The 21,725-nt window shown below is 47.3% G+C and overlaps 2 protein-coding genes across 3 annotated transcripts in view; one reads left to right on the forward strand and one right to left on the reverse strand.

Annotated features, from left to right (window-relative positions):
- LOC117998496 (guanylate cyclase 2G-like) overlaps window positions 1–2,885 on the reverse strand; it is a 39,419-nt gene extending 36,534 nt beyond the window's left edge. Inside the window, 3 exon segments of the mRNA XM_034987254.1 lie at window positions 698–835; window positions 838–1,042; window positions 2,502–2,885. Coding sequence (XP_034843145.1) covers window positions 698–835; window positions 838–1,042; window positions 2,502–2,885 — 727 coding nt within the window.
- An 11,439-nt stretch (window positions 2,886–14,324) lies between these two features.
- Window positions 14,325–21,725, forward strand: part of ACSL5 (acyl-CoA synthetase long chain family member 5) — a 40,613-nt gene continuing 33,212 nt past the window's right edge. The window contains exon 1 of one of the 2 annotated variants that reach the window (XM_035028992.1): window positions 14,325–14,558. The gene's annotated coding sequence lies outside the window, so the exon portion shown is untranslated. The remainder of the gene's footprint in view (window positions 14,559–21,725) is intronic. The other variant, XM_035028988.1, reaches the window with a different exon arrangement.

The following is a 21,725-nucleotide window of genomic DNA, read 5'->3' on the forward strand; positions in this document are numbered from 1 at the left end:
AAGCTACCCACAGAAAGAGTGCTGGGTGGGGTGGGGTGGGTGGGGTGGCAGGTGGCACTCCAGGCCAAGGGATCAGCAAGTCCTCAAGTCCCAAGGCCATGAAGGCCATAAAGGGCTTAATTTATTTGAAGAACAGAAAAGAGTCAGTTACTACATCATGCTAGAAAGGAGAGCCTCTTCAGTACCACAATAAGAATAATTGCTATCTTATGCTGACCAGTTACTAAGTTCAGCACACAACAGGCATGACTTTAGTTAATCCTCACCATTCTATGAGGTAGATAGGAAGACTGTCTCCGTTTGACAGGGAAGGTATCTGAGGCACAGAGAGGTTAATGGACTTGCTCAAGAGCACGCTGCTAGAAAGTGTCAGAGGCTGGTTTCAAACCCACGGCTGTTTATCTCCAGTGCCTGTGCTCTAAACAATAACCCAAATGAAGGACCCAGCCCACCTGGAAGATGCTTCCAGAACCTACTCTGTGCATCATAACACTATAGCATCAGAGATTTCACTTTAGATTTTTTAAAAAATGACTTTGTTGTTGGTGATGCTTTTATGTATCATTAATTTTGCACCCCGTTTCTTTCTGCTTCCATCCATAGAAAAATGAAGAGTTCTTTGGGTGTTTTTTCAAACAATCTGCTTTTCTCATTTGGCTCTCTAAACATAAGCAACAGAAGACTCTTTCCTACTTACTTCTGGCAGCCAATGACATGCTTCTAAGGTTCTCTTGAAGGAAGGCTGGGTCATTGTTGGTGTGTTTCACACTGACAGTGAGAGTGAAATGGGTTTTGAGTCCCTTCTCTACAACCTTCTACAATTCATCCACTCCATCCAGGAGGAAGTCCCAGAGTGACCTCCAAACACCCCAGTGTGTTTCCAGCCCAGGTACTGGAGACTTCTCCAGAGCACATCACCAATTTTGTGCCTGGGTGACACGAGTGTCACATGGGTGTCATGTAAGAAGTTGTCCTCCAGTTTTGCAGTTTGTCCAGTGAAGTCAACAGGGATATTCCACTCGGAGGCCAGCAAGCCAATAATCTTGAAAGGAACCAAAGGGATGTCTTTCCATAATTCAGTTTACACTACACTCAAACCCTATCATAAAGTATCTATGTAAACTTAGAATTTGGTAAGTCTATGGGTCATACTGAACCCTCTCTTTTGGAATATTGATGATAATGTTTTGGATCCATCTTGAGGATGCAAAACCTCAAAGGACAAGAATAACCACAGCAAGCATTTATTGACTGATTTCTTCCTTACTCACTTCTCAATACTTTTCATTAGGAGCTTACTATTTACAACCAACTTTGGAGACCTTGCTCTTAAAGGAGCTTATGATCACTTATTACAGGAGCTAAGACATATAAAAATAGTTTCAGAGTTGAATATGCCCTTCAATATTTATAGGCTATAGACCTACAGGAGTTAAGAAGAGTAAAAAATTACTTCTGATCGGGGAATTGGGGATATGAGGGGTGAGAGTGGAGGAGTGAAGAAAGACTCCATGGCATTTGAACTTGACTTTGAAGAATGAGTAGGCTCTGGACAGCTAGAAACGTGTCAGAAGAAAAATTCCAGAAGAGACCAAGATCCAAGGTCAAGTGTGAACTTCATTTGCTAGCAGCCACTCATGACAGTTATGCAGTATTTTTTTTTAAAGATTTTATTTATTTATTTGAGCGAGAGAATGAGATAGAGAGAGCATGAGAGGGGGGAGGGTCAGAGGGAGAAGCAGACTCCCCGCCGAGCAGGGAGCCCGATGCGGGACTCGATCCCGGGACTCCAGGATCATGACCTGAGCCGAAGGCAGTCGCCTAACCAACTGAGCCACCCAGGTGCCCAGTTATGCAGTATTTTTGAGAGTGAGGGCTATGATGCTCTTTCCTACTCCTGCCTTGCATCCACACCTCTCAGAGGACAAGATACCAAGGACTTCCACAAAGCTAATCCCATTAACTAAACAGATACAAGTCATTTGATTGTCTTCTTTGCTTGCCCCAGTTTATTGCAATCTGTCATACTTCACTCTTTCCCATTTACTCTCAACATCACTGAATAATTTATCACACATACCAAAGGGAAACCTACACAAACAAATGACGTTTTTCTGCTTGAAACAAAACATTCATTTTCTACTTAATTTTCCTGAGCTGTGTGGCTGACAACATTCGAGTGAATAGTACGAGTCTACACACAACAGCACCATGTCCAAACAATCGACGAGTTTGTTAGTGAACATCTATCTACAAGTTAGTGAGTGAACTAACAATTATTGATTTGAAAGGCTTTCTTTCAAGAGAATATTACCTGTTCTAATTACATGGTCTAATTACATCTCAAAGAAATGGAGTGGTTATATAGTTATTATTTATACATAGTTATTATTTATAATAATGTCATCCTTGCCAAGAGATTATTCAAGTCTGTCCCATCACCTTTAAAACCATCCCTTCCGATGAAAACCAGCCAAAGTTTTTAGAAGGCTATATTCTACCTCTGCTGCTTCAGGACATCCTGGTCCAAACAGGGCAGAAATCTGTGGTCTCTGGACCTGATTGGTGAGAATAGCAAGAGACTCCTTGGTGCTGCAAGTTGAGTTGTTATAAGTGAATTCCCAGCTGAAGCTTCTGAGGTCCACTGTCTCTGAGTTGATCTTGTCCATGGCAATCTGGAGACCTGCACCCAGCCTTTGCACACTGAATGGATGGGAGATGTTCCAGGGAACCTGGAAGCCCACAGCGAGGTTAACAGCCTCAAGCCAAGTCACCAGCATACTAGTGAAGAGTGTCAGAATTAATGTTGGCTGGGCAGCATGACTTTCAATCCCCAAACAGAGCCCAGACCTGAGTGAGGCCTCAGCACCTATCCTGGGAGCCATGAATGGTCATCTAACACCTGTATCACTGCAGAACTCAGAGGCTCAGCCTCCTGACCACTCATGCCAGGAGCATGCTCTGCATCCCCCTCCCCTTCCCATTTACAAACTTCTTAAAACTTATACTCCCACTCTAGATAATTTTAGATTTTTTACATTTATAGGTTGTCTTTCTCTGAGAGCCAATTTGGGGGATTTGACCTAAATAAATAAGATCATATGATAAAATTTAACCACAGTCAAAAATTAGACATTTATTGACTTGGAAAGGTAGTCACAATGTTTTAAGTGAGGAAGCACACTATAAAAACAACAATAACTGGGGCCCCTGGGTGGCGCAGTCAGCTGAGCATCCAACTCTATTTTGGCTCAGGTCATGATCTCATGGTCGTGAGATCAAGCCCTACGTTGAGCTCTGCACTCAGCACGGAGTCTGCTTAAGACTCTCTCTCCTTCTGCCCCTCTCCCCGATCTCTCTGTCTCTGTCTCTCTCTCTCTCTCTCTAAGAAATAAATCTTTTTTTAAAAAAGACATGTACGGTATTCCATTTTTATTTTCTTAAAAAGGCACACAGGCTGCATAGCAAAGATTATATACACCAAACCACTAAAAGTTGTTCTCTCTGGATGATGGAAATTATATGGGTGGTTTCTTCTTCTCTTTACTTAATTTTCATGTTTTGTCTTAATGTCTGCGATGAAGAAGAAAAGTGAACGTTTTAATTAATAATAAACCCCACAGACTTGCATTCGTGGAGTAAAAGCATGGGCTTTAGCTCATCCTGTCCGAACTCTCAGGTCAGGTCAGGAGAACCTCACAGTGGTCTGAGTCCTCACACCTCTTAGGCACTTGGCTTACCTCTGTGGGCTCTAATTATTCTCTGCTGAGCTCAGTCCCTTCCATTTCTCCATAGCCCTCAGAGGGGGAGAGCAACAGAGATGCCGTGGTCCAGGTGATGGCAATCATCATCCGGAAAAAGAGTTACCATAGTTACAGCCCCTCGTCCCCTTTGTGTGAAGTACTTGATTGGTTGGAGTGGAAAGGCCTGAGGTTAAAAGCAGCTGAGGAGGCTCAGTAGGGACTGTGGTGGCTGGGAGGGGACACAGTGTTCTCCACTTTGCTTTTCCAGCCCTCCTCCCTTCTAGGAGATTCTTATGCCTGAAAGTTACCAGTGCCATGGTGGTTGATGGGGGAGGCCACGTGGTTGCATCCGAGGATGGTTTGGAACAAAAGTAGCCTGTACATGGCCAGCAGAGGTACAGAGTTTGGTTTCCTAGGTCAGTGGGGTAGTGCTCTGATTCATAACTACTTTAGTCCATCCCTGCTTTCTGAAGAGATTATTACAGAGGGAGAGTCCTTCCTGCCTGATTTATGACTTCCTCAATGCTGGCCAGCCTGGGCCATGAACTAGACACAGAGTCAGCTGCTCAGCATCCACGATCAGATAAACTGAGCTGATCCAGGGTGGAAGGGCTTTAGTAAGAACTCTGGCTTTTTTTCTAGCTGCCTTCTCCCCCCGCCCCCACCCGCCACTGCTTCCCCCATCCCCAGTTGCCTCCCTTCAGCTTGTAAATCTGTGGCCTAATCATGTTTAGAGGAAAAGTAAAGGTTTGGAACGTGTGGAGTTGAACTTGTCCAGAAGCAGAAAAGGGTGTTGAAGTACAAGATAAGCCCATAATCACCTTGAGGGAAAGACAACCATCACCCCTGTCCTCACACACTCTCTTGCATCTCATCCTGTGTTCTGGGAAAATGCATCAACCTCAGGTTTTGCCAAGGGACTGGATTTGAGCCTCCGTTTTCTTATTGACAAAGTGGAAAAATGGCAGGGGGCAGAGCCCTTTGACCTTACCAGCTCCTTGCCCTAAAACCCTAGGGCTCTGGTAGATTCATAACTAACCAAGTATTCCATGTTTGGTGATGGCAGCAAGTTTCTTTCCAAGTCCTGTTTACAGGTTCCTAAAGGGAGCATCCCTGAAGGTCTATCACACCTGGTACTAACCCTCCCCTAAGTAAGAGCAAGTCAAAGGCAGCGATTACCTGTCCACATGTGAACTTCAAACTTCCCTGTTGTGTTCCCCACTCTTGCAAATAGTGGTGATGCGGCCAATGAATACAAAGCTTCTAGTAAGTGAATGAAGAGCCACAGGAAAGTGGAGTAAAGGTTGAACTTGCGTAAAGGGGGGAGATTGTGTTTCTTAGAACTGAAGCAAAGCAGATTCCTTGGATCCAAAAGCCACCCCTTTAGGTGACCATGCAGATACTACTCCTAGAAGGCCAAGGATGGGGCACTGGCCTTGGCTTTCTGATGAGGACACGCTGATCTTGTTTCTGAAAATGTTTATGCAAGGGGCCAACAATCCCCTTTCATGGGGACATGACCTCTTAACGTATTTCAACACCTGATATTTATCCTGGGAGGCTAAAATACTCTTCCTCTGGCCTATGATGTGTTGTTCTTTCTCACACCTGTTTCCACCAGGAATGAGTCTTTGCCACCTGAACGGTGCTTCTCACCATCTAGGGATCCTAATCTAGACTTTCAAGTTTTCTTCTGGCTACAGGTATAACCTCAAGTTTAGCAATTGGTCCAGCCTGAACGCCATATTTCTGATCTGAATATTTATTTTGTGGTCTTTGACCCCGTCTCCCAGATTACCATTCCCGACCCCTCAATAAAGCCTTAGCATGAAGAGCAAAAACACCCAGAAAGTGGAGGGGAGGAGGGGCAGCTGTCTGCTCAGTAATCAAAGCTACTAAATGATTAACAGTGATGTAATTACTTCCCAAGCCACTCTCAATAACACTTTAAGTTTTCCAAGAACACCTTTGTTGCCACAGTGTCTCAAACACGGAGCAAACTAAGTGTCCTTGCCTTAATACATCTTTCTCTGGTGAGTATATACTTTTAACCCATGAGCATGATCTGCTTCTCCATCCAATCAGGGGCCTGTGTGGCACTAGGCTTGTTGTCTGAGCAGCTTCTCTCTGGTGTGTAGCCTTCTAAAGAGAGGCAGGATGTCCCTTCTGACTCCTCCACCCTCTTCAGCTTCTTGTCTGGAGAGACCAGAACTCCTCCCACTTCCTGGTATTTCCGCTCCACTCATGTGAAAAGTTCCCAAATAGCTCTCTAGCCAGGCACTCAGGGTTGTGCTCCTGTGCTGCGAGCCCAGGGAACCAAGACTGCAAAGCAGAGGACCGTGTCCTTAAGGGCTTGGTGAGGGAGGAGGTGTTGGCCTGCCCCCCAAAGTACTGATGCCCACCTCCACGGTTCCTCACTCACTCTCTTGGAGGAGGTAGCATAGCAAGAGGGTTGCGAGCACCGGTTTGGAATGAGATTTAAGCTGACTTGGACACGTTGTGCAGTGTCTAAACCTCGGTTTCCTTATGTCTAATTACCCTGATGAGCTCACGTGAGGATTAGATGGAGTAACAGATGGAGCTAGAACACACAGTGTGGTGCCTGGCATGGAACACCAGCCAGGGAATGATAGCAGTTTTATAATACGGGCCTGTTGCCTCAGTCAAGGTCATGACCTCTGTTGAATGGATGCTAGGGAAACCAGAGGCTCAGGTAGAAGACCTTGCTGTCTTCAAGATCTTCCAGAGCACTTACAACATGTTCTCTGCCATCCCTGGATGACACCACCTTTTGTTTACATTCTAGAGGCATTAAGGCCGAGGACCTTCGGTCTAAGTCAGTGTTGCCCAAGAAAAATACAATGCAAGTCACATACGTAATTTCAAAATTTTCAGCAGACCTATTTATAAGAGGAAAAGGAGCAAGGAGAATTACTTACCTAGTGTATCCTAGATATTATCCTTCAACATGTAATCAGGATTTTAAAAACTGAGATGTGATGCTATTTTCTTCATGCTAAGTCTCCAAACTTTTGTGTGTGTATTGTATACATCTAAATGTGGACTTGCCCCCTTTCCAGTGCTCAGTAGCCGTATGTGGCTCCTGGTTAGAGTATTGGGCAGCGCAGATCTTAGTCTTCTCTCTGAGCTACTTTCTAACCTGCTGGGAAATAGTGATGATCTTTATGGGGTGGTTAAGGGCTCTGGGAAGTTAGAGCTGACTCCTCTTTCAGAGATCTTTCCACTTTCCGTCTGATTCTTCAATGCTCTTGGAAAGCTCTTGCTGACAAAGGAGCAAGTTGCCTGTTTTCACTGTGTCCCAACCTTGTTGACATCATGAACGTGGGAGTAAGAGTATTTATATGAGCCACTGCCCTGGATGAGGCTGTTCACAAGCATACCCAGCCACTGTGAGGGCTGAGGGTCACTATGTCATGGCCCATCTGTGTGCTGTTGGAAAGTTCAGATCTAAGTCTACAAGGCAATTTGCTCTGGGTGTGTTGGGAGGGGGAGGGGTGGCATACCTGGGAATAGGGAAAACTTTGTATTGCAATCTGTGCCAACACTATTCTCGTCAACCAAGTGCTCGTGCTTGAGTAACACTTCCTTCCCACAGTGAATGAGCAAGTGGTCTCAAGAACCTGAGTGCCCAAGCTGTTGCTGTCCATGACCCTAGATGAGGAAGAATGAGTTGCTCTAGCCCCGAGCTGGGGGCCAGCTTCCCTCACACGTGTTGGGAAGTCCCATGGTGCAGGATTGACAGCGGCGCCCAGCAAGGAGCTGTGGGCACTGGGGGCACAGCAGACAACTAAGCAGACCGGTCTGAGGCTTGCGCAGCTGGATCTAGGGTGCATTGTCCCCCTCTAGTTTAGTGAAGTGAGGCTCTGTGTAGGAAATGATCTCAGTGGCAGGAAGGATATCCAGGCAGAGGGAAAGCCCTTCTGAGGAGGGAAAAGGTAGCTGTCGCTCCACCCTTGGCATCAGATCCGTATGGCTGGTCTTGTGTCCTGCTTCCTTTAAGGCAACGATTCTTCGTTTTCTTTGAGAGGCCAGTGAAAGAGCCCAAGACGGCAAGGGGTTCATAGAATGGATCGTACTCATAGATACACTCTTAAGCTCTGGACTCAAGGCTACTGCAACTCAAAATCTGACTCTGAGACTCTGCCAGCTCTGAGCTCCATGCCTTGGGCAAGCTAATTGGCCTCTCTTAGGTTTTCTTCTGTGGAATAATAACTTCTTCATGGTGAGATTAAATGAGATACTGCAGACAAAGCTCTTAGAACAGTGCTGTCACATGGGAAGTGCTCACTAATGTCCCTGGTCCCCTTGAAGGCCTTCAGAAAAGAGCTGGCATGAGAACCGTAGCTTGCTACCTGGAAAGGTGTACTTTGAGTGCCATAAGACTTTTGAAACCTCAGATAACCAAGGGAAGGGTGGGTATGGAATCCTGATAATTGGAATGGCCAATTATGGCACGCTTGTTAATAGTTTAAGGAACTTTGCCCCTTCCTTCACATCTCAGTAGAAGGGTAAACTTCAAAGTCAGCTGTGCCATGTGGGAAGCTAAAGGTCAGTCCCTCACGGATTTATTTGTCCCACTGTATGCCATCACAATGTTTGTCCTTCTATATAACCACCTCTAGAGAGGAACGTCTCGCCTCCTTTCTCTCTGAGCCATCGTTACCACGTTAACATGAGTAGATTCAGCCTATAGCTCTAGGACTCTGCTCTTTCTCCTTGGGTCATATTGCCTGACTTCTAAAGACTTGCATTAGCAGTCAAAACAGGCTAAGATCCTTCCTAAGTAAGTGTTCCCTATGCCACAAATCCTAACCATCTGGCAGGTCTACTGTGAGGGCCAAAAGACGCCCTTGTCACGGACCCCAAGAGATACCAAAGGTTTGGATGCTGAAGGTACTGTCCCCACTTAGACCTCACAGGTTTGTTAAAAGATAGTGGAAATGTTTTCTAAACTGGGAGGAGCTACATAAACGCACTGTGGGGCTACATAAAAAGAGCCTGCTTCTAAGGTCTGTCTTTCCCTGCTTTGAAAAATGAGGGAAACCTGGAGTCTGCTTCTAAGAGCTGTCAGCCACCATCATAAGATGTATCTGGGGGCTCCTGGGTGACACAGTGGGTTAAGCGTCTGACTCTTGGTTTCAGCCCAGATCATGATCTCAGGGGTGTAGGATCGAACCCCGAGTCCAGCTCTGTGCTGGGCATGGAGCCTGCTTAAGATTCTCTCTCCCTTTGCCCCTCCCCCACTGCTCACACACTCTCTCTCTCTCCCTTAAAAAAAAAATGTATCTTGACTATTTACAGGTTGTGTTACAAAACTCTAGAATATTGGCTCTTGGTCTTCTAGAACTGTTGTGTATGAAATATGTGGGTTCTTCATCCCTACAATAGGACATGCGGACACACTGACCACAGCACCATGTGTGCGTGTGTCCAAACTGTGACTGTCAGATCAGACTCGTCGTACCTGGAGCACCTGACCTATAAATAATAAAGTTTGCACTTTATAGGGGCTACGGGATGCTCACACCTAGAGGGAATTTGTTTGTATTGAATTCTCAATGCAAATGGCTGTGGGAAGGGAGGGAGAAGTGGAGGGTGTTGTAAAGAAGCCTTATTTCACACATGTTTTCTTGTTTGTTTGTTTTTGAGGAGAGATGTTATAGGAAACAATGGTTTACCAAGAGATGGGGTAGCCCGTGGGGGCACTGGAGACCTGGCTTCCGGACCCCCCTCTCCTACTCAGCCCACGCCCCAGCTGCCTCACACTTACTGTCTCAGGTACCCTTAAGAACCAAGTTAAGGTTGTCAGATCGGGTGACGCCCCCTCTACACTCATACTCACACCCGCATGGGTTGTCTAGTCGTGACGCCATATGGCTTCGATCTACGTTTACCTAAGGAGAAGCGAGGCAGGGAATGGCAGTCCCTCGTGCTGTTGCCAAAGCACGCCTCTGGCACTGGCCTGCCTCCTGATCTTGGAAAACACCTCTCCTCTAAGGCACAAAACGAGTTCTGCTCTGGGCCCTGCTGTCCTCTCAACTGCAGGGTCCCCATAGCCAAGACTACTCCGAACACCGTCCCTTTTGGCATTCCAGTGGTGGGGCTCATGGAAGGCAGACTGGCTGTTGGTGCAGAGGTGTCCCTAATGTGGTGCCCAGGCCAGCAGCGTGTGCGTCACCTGGAATTGTTAGAAATGCCGATTCTCAGGCCCTCTCCCAGGCCTAGTGAATCATAAGCTCTGGCACCAGCCCATAAATCTGTGTTGTCATAAGCTCTGCATGGGGCCTGTGATGTTGGCTACAGTCTGCAAACCACTGGTTTGGAGCCTCTTTCTCTCTAGCAGGTATGGCATTAGTAGGGCGCTAATGAACACAGCTCGACAGGAGTCCAGTCAGATGGGTCCAACTCATGCTCCCAGTTCTCACTGAACTGTATGTTCTTTTTTTTTTTTAAAGATTTTATTTATTTATTTGAGAGAGAGAGAATGAGAGACAGAGAGCACGAGAGGGAAGAGGGTCAGAGGGAGAAGCAGACTCCCCGCCGAGCAGGGAGCCCGATGTGGGACTCGATCCCGGGACTCCAGGATCACAACCTGAGCCGAAGGCAGTCGCTTAACCAACTGAGCCACCCAGGTGCCCCCTCACTGAACTGTATGTTCTTTGGTTATTTCTTAGGAAGCCCTCAGGGCGCCTGGGTGGCTCAGCGTTTAAGCATCTGCCTTCGGCTCGGGTCGTGATGCCAGGGTCCTGGGATCGAGCCCCGCGTCGGGCTCCCTGCTCGGCGGGGAGCCTGCTTCTCCCTCTCCCACTCCCCCTGCTCGTGTTTCCTCTCTCTGTGTGTCTCTCTCTGTCAAATAAATAAATAAAATCTTTAAAAAAAAAAAAAAGAAAGAAAAAGAAAGCCCTCTTCCTTCAGGTACTGAGGCAGGACTAGGGCTGTGCGCCATGAAGTGACTTTAAAGAGTTAACGCACCTAAGACCTGGATGAGAATCTGGCCTACTAACACCTAAATGTGGTAGCCACTCCTTCACACAGAGGTCCGCAGGATGAGGTTTTGGCTTCTGATTTTGATGTTATTGGCTGACTGGCAATTAGAAGAAACCCAACACCGCATTGCCACACATTTCTACCAGCCCAGAACATGGAAAGGAGTCAAGTGTCTAAAGTCTGCTGAGAGTGAAATGAACACATATCAGTGAAGCAGAACCATATCAGGGAAAGGCACTGAGGTGATTTCCTGGGGCTGAGGTCAGGTGTCACATTCACAAGGAAATGGTTGTATAATTCTGGGTGATTTCCTTTACCCAAAAGGGCCTTGGTGCCCTCACATATAACACAGAAATTGAGCACAATCTCTAAGCCTCTTGCATCTCCTTTTTAGTAATGGTGCCCTGCAGTCTTAAAGTTCTTGGAACGGAGAATGGTGACTAGTGACCTCACCATGGAAAGAGAGAGGGGCACCTGGGTTGCTCAGTCGGTTAAACGTCTGACTCTTGGTTTTGGCTCAGTCCTGATTTCAGGGTCCTGAGATGGAGCCCCGCGTTCAGCTCTGCACTCAGCATGGAGTCTGCTAGAGATTCTTTCCCACTCCCTCTGCTCCTCTCCCCACTCACGGTCTCTCTCTCTAAAATAAATAAATAAAATCTTTTAAAAAATGGAAAGAGAGAGTAGCAGAGGTTGAACAATGATGTAATAGCAATGTGCTTCTTCAAGGGCCTTGCTAAGCCATGGGAGGGGCAGGCTGCCTCCGTAATTCTGCATTCTAAATATGACCCAGGTAGGCTTGTCCCTCAGTCTAGATGTTAGAATGATTTGCCTTATTCCAATGGTCTTGGAAATGTTCTAATCCTGGAGAGGTCACCGAACCCTTCTAGAAGAAGGTTGATCTTGAAATGCAAACCTCTGCTTATCTGATTCTTAAAGTTCTAGCTTGAGCCAATCAAAGTGGCTTCCCATGTTCCTCTCAACCTCAACTCAAGGAGCAAGTTTTCCCTCTTCTGTTAGCTAGACCTTCCTCTTCCTTTCACAGTCTCAGGGATTCTGTCCCAAAAGCAGATGCAAAGCCCTGTCTGTCTACTCCCTTTCCCCTGACGTATGGGCTCTGTAAAGCTTTTGTCTTATTAAACGTTTACTTTCAGAGCAGAGAGCTGTCTTCTTTTTCCTCCTCCTCAGCCCCTGCATAACGATCTCTGTGTTAACCTTTTGCCAAATTTTACACTTGTCACTGTTGGAAGTTACTCCATGTGTTTGAGAACAGGTAACTTCTACCTTTGAACCTCTATTGCAACAGGTTCAAAGGTTTCAGGGAAGCTTGTGGGTCACTCTTGGGAAGAGACACATTGCCTTCAGTTGTGGCCTTGTCACAGGAGCTGTGGAAGGGGCCAAGGTATCTGAATGAACCAGTGCAGCCGCCTGTGAGGGGGGCATTTGCTGGGCGCAGCAAGCGTGCGTACTCTTACAAGGTAAGCTGCAGTAACGCTCCCTACTCTATACCTCTATGGGACATGTCTCTTCTCGGTCCAAGGGCTCTCTTCCAACATGGGATTACACTTGGTTAAGTAGTAATCTCAGCTGACTTGCGTGGAGGCAAAGCAGAGACCAGTTGGAAAGGGGGTGGAGACATGGAGGCTGGGGGAGTGCGGGCAGGGGTAGATTTGGGAGAGAAAGTGGTTAATTTCACTAACTGGAAAACGGAATTAAAAGCCTTCAGGGTGATAGACAGAGCCAAGCTGTGTGTCTCTACCTTCCATTCAAAACTTCCGCTATCAGGATGGTTACAAAGACTATTGCCCAGCTAATGACAGCGAATCCCATTTGGAAGGGACTAGGGGAAGAGAATCCTTAGCAGACATTGTCTTGGGTGCTGGGGTCCGTACGTACTAGGTGTGTGACCTGCATTACCTCATCCACTCACCACCTTCTATAAGGCAGGTGGCATTGTTCCCATTCCATAATAAAGTGTCTCTGGGCTGTTAAACACCATGGCCTGGGCTAGCTACCTAGGAGGTGGTGCAGCTCGAGTCCCGATCAGTCTGTCATTCTAAGCAGCTGCTGAATAATGCAGAATTCTTGTGTGTTGCCAAAACCTTCTATTATTTCCTGAAATCTTGGGAGTGTCACTTATGTGCACCTAGGATTGAATAGGAATGCAACTGCGCTAGAATTTTTAAATGACCGAAGTACTTCTGAACTCGAGCATCCAATCCTGGAGGAAAATAGTAAAAAAAAAAGGGGGGGGGGGGGGGGGGGGGTGGGGAAGCTCCTCTGGCCCTGAGCTCTTCATCCAGCTGGTAAAAGAAGCCAGCACTCAGGGTATTAGAATAGGTGAGACTTGACACTTATTCTGCTCTCTGCTGGAGGGAGCTGCTTCTTGAAGGAATGAACTCCCAAAACTAAGCAAAGCCAAGGGTCGCTCCAGCTGTGAGATGACCCAGGAGATAGAAGGGCAGAGCGGCTAACCTCCTCTTCCCATACTTGGTCTTTCTTCCATGTCTAAAGTGAGCTCCTGTGAGGCCAAGTGATCAGCTCTCTTCTCTGAGTTTGCAACATAGCTCACCCTGGCTTTTTTTTTTTTTTTTTTTTTTTAAGAGACTATTAGGATCTCCTCTCTATAGAGCGAATGAATCCTAACTAGCTCTGGTAAAGGGCCAGGCACATGCTGAACTTAACATAAGCCTTCTTAAAGGGACTACGGCTGGAGAAAGTGTTGCTTAATTCTGGAGTATAGGTGAGGGTGGGGCAGGAGGGAGCAGAACTCATGATTTCTGCCTCCAAGTCTAAGAACAGACACTCTCATGCCCTTCTGTGGTCCCAGCCTTAGGTGAGTCTGATGAGACTACTACAGGTCCTGATATCCTGTAGACCAGTCTCCAGGACCTTTTCAGGGGGTCTACACACTCAGAACAATTTTGCATAATAAGAGTAAGAAATGATTTGCCTTTTCCTGTTACTGGCTCATGCAGGTACAGTGGGTTTTCCAGAAGCTGCAAGATGCAGGATCAATCTGACAGTGTGTGGTGTATGTGCTTGTTGCATTCCTTCCAAAAGTTCCCAGTTTTAACTGGGGGGTGGTGAGGGAGGCAGTGGACTAGATCTGCGGTTTATATTTTGAGGCACGAAAAGGATGAGCTGATGTCCGAGGAGAAGAACACAGGTCCGTGTCCCTGTGGTTCCTGACTGGCTTGTTTTGTTGGCTTTATCGGAAGTGCCCAGGGAGGGGGGCGTGTGGGTTGGAGAAGGGGGACCCTATGCCAGGTGTTCCCCCCCATCAGGAGGGATGCGAGGGCTGACCTTCTTGGCCTGGGAATTGAGGTGAGCAGGGTCCCCTTCCTGGCGCAGGTGGTCTGCTCAGGGCACCCCCAGTCAATTCAGTTTGTTTGTTTGTTCTGTCTTGGTTTCAAGGTGTCAGCCCCACGAGTAGAAGGTGAACTGCAGTGATGCCGGCTGGCTGTGGTTTCAGCCCTAGGGGCTAGGGTTAAGGCTTTGAAAAGGAGCCAGGGCCGCTTGGGCGGCTTTTCTTCTCCTGGCCAGAACAGCTTCCACTTTCAGTTGTGAAAGAAAAACCAGGAAGTGAGGTCCCCGAGCATGCTAGAAAGCTCGGCCATGGCCTGACTCGGGACAGCTCAGGCAGGGCACCGCGGGGGACGCTCAGAGTTGGGGCCATCTGTCTGCAGGGATGCTCTGAAACCAGCCTGTCCCTGGAGGAACTGGGGGCTGAAGGGAAGAGGGCCAGGGATTCTGTGCCAGGAAGAACCCAGAGCCAGGAAGCACCGAGAGATGCACCCCCCTCACAGGGTAAGGAAAGCGTCCTGAGGGGGTATTTAGCAAGGGGCCTGGTGAGCATGGGGCAGAGGCCGAGGGGGCACCCTCACCCCCCACTTCAGCCAATCTAGAGCCTGCCGGGTTCCTGGCACGTGTCAGCTCGCTCTCTCGTGCTCTCTCTCACAGGGGACACCTTTAAACCCTCCTTATCAGGAGGCATGAAGGGAAGGAGGAATGTGGAGGTAGGGGGAATGGATGGGATTTTCTTTACCTCTCCTGCCTCTCTTGGGGGAGGCACACTACACGCGAGACCCCTTCAATTTTCTTTGTGAACGGTGACTCCTTCTATGGTGAGAGGTAATGGATGAGTGGCAGATAGATGGTTACTGAATGAACTTAGCTCTGTTTCAGGGGTAGGGCCACAAGTTGAATCTCAGATGAACTTCAAAGACCCTCAAAGAGTGAGCTGTAGGAAGGGACTCCATGGTTGGGGCTTGTTACCTTGTGTGGGTATTAATCTTTGGTGGTTTGAAAAGGAAGATTGAATCTCTAGCTCCAGTTTGTAGGTGTTTGGTATTTTCCATCAGCAGCAGAATCTTAAAAAATAGTAACATTTAATTTAAAAAAAGACTGATTTAGTAAAAAACAATTTTTTAGTGGAATAATTGGTTTCGCTTGACCCCTCCCTTTATATTCCAGCATGGGAGTAACTCTTTTGGGGTCCCCTCCAATTGATAAGTATTTGAGATGAACACAGAATAATCTTGGAAGAGGCATAGTAGAAATTCTTGTAGGCATCACTTGTGTGCTTGGCACAATCAAGAGAACAAAAGACAAAGGCCACAAATATTTATAGAAGAGGCAGATAATAGAGTTAAATAGATGATATGTAATGAGGTGCAAGTGGTGGGAATTCTAGCAAAATGCAAGGTAGGTGTACCCCCAGATAAACACATTCCAACTTAATTAAACACACACACACACACACATTATCCAGTCCAAACAGAATGTTTCAGCCAGGTGTTTGTCTAGGTCCTGACTTAAAGTAGTCTTCTCTTCCAGGCGATATTCTAACTCTTTGAGGGCAAAAGCACCTACTATCACATCAGTGTATCAACGAATGCTTAAGTGCTAAACACACAAATGGGGGCAACAGATTCTATAGGGAGGCTCTGGGTCAGAGAATGAATGGAGAGAAGGAAGAGGAAGCCAGGGCAAGCACAAGCTCATAAGAGCTGCTCTTAACATTTCATTAAGAGAAGCTTATGACGTGGAGGGTTTCACCATGTTATGGCTGAGGAGGCTCAGAGAAGTGAAGGAACTTTCCAAGGTCAAACAGAGATCGAAGCTGTAGTCTGTGTGCTACTGAATACCATGTTCCAACCACTCCTGTGCAGAGTTAGCCTTTCTTCAGATTTCCTAGAAAATCGCATTTGTAAAAAGATTTTCCTGGGTGGTGACCTGGGCCGATATTGAATTCACATATGTATTAGCACTTTTCAGGTGGATGTTTTTCTAGAGCTGCAAATATGACAGCTTCCATTCATTGACTATTTTTTGTGGGGCAAAGCTAGGTTTTTTGGGGGAGGGTGTTACCTTTTAATTTTCAGAAACAGTCCTGTGGAATAGGTTGGTTGTTTCACAGATGGGGAAACTGAGGCTTACACATAAAGAAACTGGACACACTCGGAAAAAGCTGAAACTGGCATTCGAGGTGTGGTTCCTGCAGTGCCAGAGGCAAATTTGCCTCAATTCTGGATGAGTCTAGGGGCACCTGGGTGGCTCAGTCGGTCGAGGGCCCTGCTCTTGGTTTTAGCTCAGCTCATGATCTCAGGATTGTGGAATGGAGCCCCGTATCAGGCTCCACGCTCAGCGGAGAGTCTGCTTCCCTCTCTGCCCCTCCCCCTACTTATGCTCTCTTCCTCTCACAAATAAATAAATCTTAAAAAAAAAGAAAAGAAAAAAATCCGGATGAGCCTAGTTTAATGCCTTGACCAAAGAACTAGAAACTGGGAGAAACCTCTCTTTTGAAAATCCTCCCACTTCAAATCTGTAGAGAAAGCAGCAAGCAGATTGATTGGTGGTGTGCCAGGGGTTGGGAAAGGAATGTGGAGTGACTGCTTAATGGGCACAAGGTTTCCTTCAGGGGTGATAAAAGGGTTTGGGGACTAGATAGAACTGGTGATTGCACAATATTGTGAATGTACTAAATGCCACCGAATTGTTCACTTTAAATGATGGGTGTTATGTGAAGTTGGGGAAGTCACCTCCTACCTCCCACCTCCCACCTGAAGTTGGGGAAATGACATCCCCAACCAGGATTTGGCAGCTGTTTATTTATTTTTTAAGATTTTATTTATTTATTTGACAGAGAGAGACACACAGCAAGAGGGGGAACACAAGCAGGGGGAGTGGGAGAGGGAGAAGCAGGCTTCCCGTCGAGCAGGGAACCCAATGCGGGGCTCGATCCCAGGACCCCGGGATCATGACCTGAGCCGAAGGCAGACGCTTAATGACTGAGCCACCCAGGCATCCCATTGGCAGCTGTTTAGATACCAGGAATGAGGGTTCTGTTCCTGCCGGTCTCCTATTGTTGGCCCACAGATGCATCGACCCTCATTGGGGGTGCAGCCTGAGGTGATTCTCAGGCACAGCAGCACCCTGCCAAGGTGACCTGTCCCTGGCAGCCCTGAGTCAGCCATCATTGTTCTTGTCACAGTCTGCTGTAAATGCACCCAGGCCTTTCTCTCCCCTCGGCAACCATCCATCTGAGTCAAAAAAGGACTCTCTCCTCGCTCTTCCCCTGGAAACCCAGGGCCTGACATGTCCTAGGCTCTTAGTCCATGTTGTCTGAATACATATGTGAGTTTTGGAGTTTGGAAGGTCAAGCAGCCCAGTATGGCTATGGCCATGTCATGGTATCTTCTCTCTTTGGGGGAGCTGGTTGGGAGCAGATCTCTGGGTCTCCATGTGTCAGTCTGCCCCATGAGGTGTGAGGTTGTGAGTCCCTGCGGGACAGGATACAGGGGAGGGGTAAGGTCAGAGGAGATGGCTGGGTCAGAAATCAGAGGTGCACGATGCCCTCTCCAATGAGAAACCCTCTGTTTAAATAGAAATGAGAAGTTGTTAAGACTTTGCTTTAAGTTGGAAGGCAGTTATAGAATGAAGGTCATTATCATCTCTTTTCTTTCAGGAAGCCTCAGGGTAGAACATCAGATACTTGACAAGGAGTCAGACACTGGGGGGAGTGGAAGTGGGAAAGGGTGCCAGTCCTCCTGAGGACTTCCCGTGTACCCAGTAGGGTACTCGAGGGGACAGTGTGCAGCATTCCCTTTAAGTAGGGGCTGTTACCTACCCCTTCTTATGTGCAGTTGAGGGAAACAGGCACTCAGTGACATTATATAACTATCCCCAGGGCCACACAAGTGGTGGACCATCGCTCTGGTACCCGAACAGGCAATGGCCTTGAAAGTTTGTTGCTGGAAATGAGACTGTTGGCAATAAAGCTTACTGTTTGCACTTTGATTCTAGTGACTCCTGACCACTGGCAGACCAGGTAGTAGGAGGGCTGACTCTGCAGAAACCCGGGCAGGAAGGCCTCTTTCACAACATTTTACATCATTGCTTTTATCCTGCATGGGTGATGGGGGCCTAGAACTTTGTCCAGACTATCTTTTTATAGGCTCTTTATCAAGTCCAGTGGACTTCTGATACTGATTCTCCTGACCCCACTTGTCTCATCATCCACTTGGTCAGCAACAAGCTCAGGAAGCCTTTGGGGTGCTTCCTGAGGCAAGGTTTTCCTTGGGGTAGGGCTGCAGGGCTGTGGTTTGCTGGAAGCACCATGGTAGATCAAGGTAGATCAAGGTAGATCAAGGTAGAGCAAGGTAGAGCAAGGTAGAGCAAGGTAGATCAGATCACTGTGTCGATCTGAGATCCAGTGGGGTTTGTTACTAACTGCCAGCAGCCTATCGGGTGGCTCAACTGTCCTATGCTATCTTCATGGACTGAGTTAAGAGGTTTTCAGTATTTGATTTAATGAGGGCTTTTTTGTTAAATACCACTCAGCTCAACTGGGCAAGGCCTGGCACCCCAAGGCTCTCTCGTGTTTGTGAACTGAAATGCCTTCCATCGTATGGTGTCTCCACCAGGCCCCAGATATTGTCTCCTTTAGCCTTCTTGGAGGCTTTTTCTCCCCCACACCCTTCCAACCAGAGATGGATTCTCTACCTCCATCAGAAACACCCCTTCACTGTTTCCCTTTCCCAAATATGATGCTTGTCCCATGTTAGTGCCTTGAGCCATACTCTACCTCTCCCCCGACATCTGGTGTTCCCCTTTCCCCCACCTTCCACTTAAGTTTATCCAACCTAATGTGGTAACTTGTCTCTCCATAAAAAAAAGTTGGATGGAGAGATGCAGGCAAAAGTTGAGAAAGATGGTGTGGTGACAACAACCCTGATTAGAATCAGAGTTGGGGACTTCTTGGCCATTGGCTTAATTGGTGGGGTCATCCTCCTTGATTGACCTTGGAAATGAGACTGTTGGCAATAAGGCCAGGGCATCAAAACCCACACATCCCTGAGAGTCCAGTGCTCCATGCAGCCCCCTTCATCTACTCCAGTCTACACTAGGCTCTCTTTTCTTCAGATTTATTAGCTCACCCCACATGCTGAATCCTTCTGTAAGGGTTTTCAGTATTCGATAGAACCATAAGTCCCCAGAGGGCAAGAGGTGTATCTTCTAAGTGTTTGTCCGTCTGTACATGGCAGAGTGCTGGGCACACAGTTGGTCTAAGACCTTTGTTTGCCTTATTAAAATATGTAAATTTATAAATAAATTTAAAGTACAGAGAGTAAATACATCTCTTGCCACACACACGGCTCCAGTCCACCAGATGCTCCCAAGTCTGGGGTATATGCCGTGGTGCATTTGTTTACTGCCTGGGGAATTGGTTTTAGTTCTTAGTAGACTGTGAAGTCGAAGTGTGCTCTCCCCACTCTGAACACACCACCTGGTACAGAGTATATCCAAATGCTTGCAGAATCGGTGACCCTTGAGCTCATTCAGGTTGAGCTACTTACCATTGCCCATGCCAGAGCATGAAGCCCCTGGCTGTGGCATTTCTGAGGAGGGTTCAGCCCCCTCTGCCCCCTCCCGTGTAGCAGCGCATCATGTCACTGTGAGACCGGATTCTGCAACCTGTTTCCTTCAACAGATGCCTCTCCCTGGTTCCCTTCTCTGAACTTTGTGCCACTGGTGAGCCAACAGGGGACGTGACTCACTGGCACCTAGTGGATTCCCACTGTACCTCAGGCACCATGCTGGATGCAGTAGAATCTAAAGGCTAAGGCAGCCTCTGCCTGGGAGCCCTCACGGCCAAGGTGTCCACTGAGTCATAGGAAGCTTCCCAAACCCGAGGATAGAACTGATCCTGCTCTGGTTCGTACAACCTTCTTGAGCTCTGGTCCCTGGAGCTTTCCTGTGTGATTAGCAGCAAAGATCTTACGGATGGATATGCGCCGAAGACCTCATGATTTGTGGTGGGCTTGCCTGTGGGCCAGGGATCCTGTTTCAAGCCTAGCCCTCCCCCCTCTCCCTGCCACCTGCCTTACAAATTGGAGTTGTTGAGTATGGCCTAGCAGTTGGGCTGGGAAGAGCAAGATGTGTGATCTTGACATCCCTTTCCTGTTCTTTAAACACTCATGGAATCTTCCCATGGTGTGGAAATGACAGTTCAGTCACCCTCTGGATTTTACTAGGGATCTCCTTTGGTAATGCCATCTCCCTGCTCTGTCCTACACGACCCTGTGGAGATAAGGAGGCCCTTTCTCATCTGCCTGGGGGCATCCCCTGGTATGTGTGCCTCAGAGCATCTTGCGTGCCAGGCCCCAGATGGACAGAGCTGCCTGTGCCCAGTGATCTGGCACTGCCTGCTGGAGAAAGCTATTGCGGGCAGTGACCTGAGCACCTGGGTGCCAGCGACTGGTTGGAAAGTCAACTGCAGACTCATAGATCAGGATCTTATGCCAGCACCTCTTCTCAGCTCCTTGCAGTAAGTGTCGAAAGATGCCCTTCGGGGGCCCGTTTGCTCTGGTGACTCAACCTTTACCTTTGCTCGAGCTCTTTATCTGCTAAAGAAATGAATGAAAAACATTTCTACCACCAGAGCTGCTGTCCAAACCAGCTTGTTCTGTGGCTGAGAGGATTGCACACAATGTGAGCGCTCGAAAGGGCTACATGAGTTGAGTGTGGCTTTGGTGGTGGGCGGGCTGCACTTGCAGAAACGGAGCTGAGGCTGTGTTCTTGGGCGCATTCACGTGAAATGCCGCCAGCCAAGGTGGTGGAACTTTCTAAGTCAGCTGCCTCGGTCAGAGGTGAGGTGACTTGGAGTTGTTGGTTTTATGTTCATTTTTTTTTTTAAAGCATGCATATTTCAGATTAAACAGTACATACTCCCAAGTTATCTTCTCAATGAGACCTACTTGAAAATTTACCCCCCTGCCGTCCACAATCCTCTTTCCCAATTCTATTTTTTAAATTCCATATACTATATAATCTCGCTATTGTTCAGACTTGTTATCAAACTCGCCAATAAAATACAAACCCACAAGGGGAGGGTTTTCACTGCTAGATTCCCAGCACCCAGAACGATGTCAATATACAGTCAAGCCCTTAAATATCTTTGGCTGAATGACTGAATACTCGAAACTTGCTGGAAAATCCATTAATGATTTCTCCTCTTCCATCTGTCTTTTCTTACAAGGAATATACTTTCAGAAATACAAAAACATACACATTTGTCCAAGTGGTTTTTTTTTTCTTTCTACCTGGCAACTTATCACAGAGCTCTTTCCACATCAGCACACACAAATCTGCTTTATTCTTTTTAATACCTGCCAAGAGTACCACTGTGTGGACCTGCTATAATTTATATGGCCAGGCTACCAAGGGAGGCTTTCCTGGTCTCTGGTATTATAAACAATCCTATAGATGTAATGATGATGAACATAATAATGAATGCACTGTTGTAAGTACTTTACAAGTATGTTAACTCCTTTAATCCTGGGAAAGATATTATCATTGCCATTTTACAGACGAGAAACCACAAAGAGGTTATCTAACCCAGGTCACAAAGAAGATGATCACGCAGGGTATGAGCCCAAGTAATCTGACTCAGAGCCCACATCCCAAACCAGT

Source organism: Mirounga leonina, unplaced genomic scaffold, assembly GCF_011800145.1.
Source record: "Mirounga leonina isolate KUSES-001 unplaced genomic scaffold, KU_Mleo_1.0 Mir_114, whole genome shotgun sequence".
Lineage (NCBI taxonomy): Eukaryota > Metazoa > Chordata > Mammalia > Carnivora > Phocidae > Mirounga > Mirounga leonina.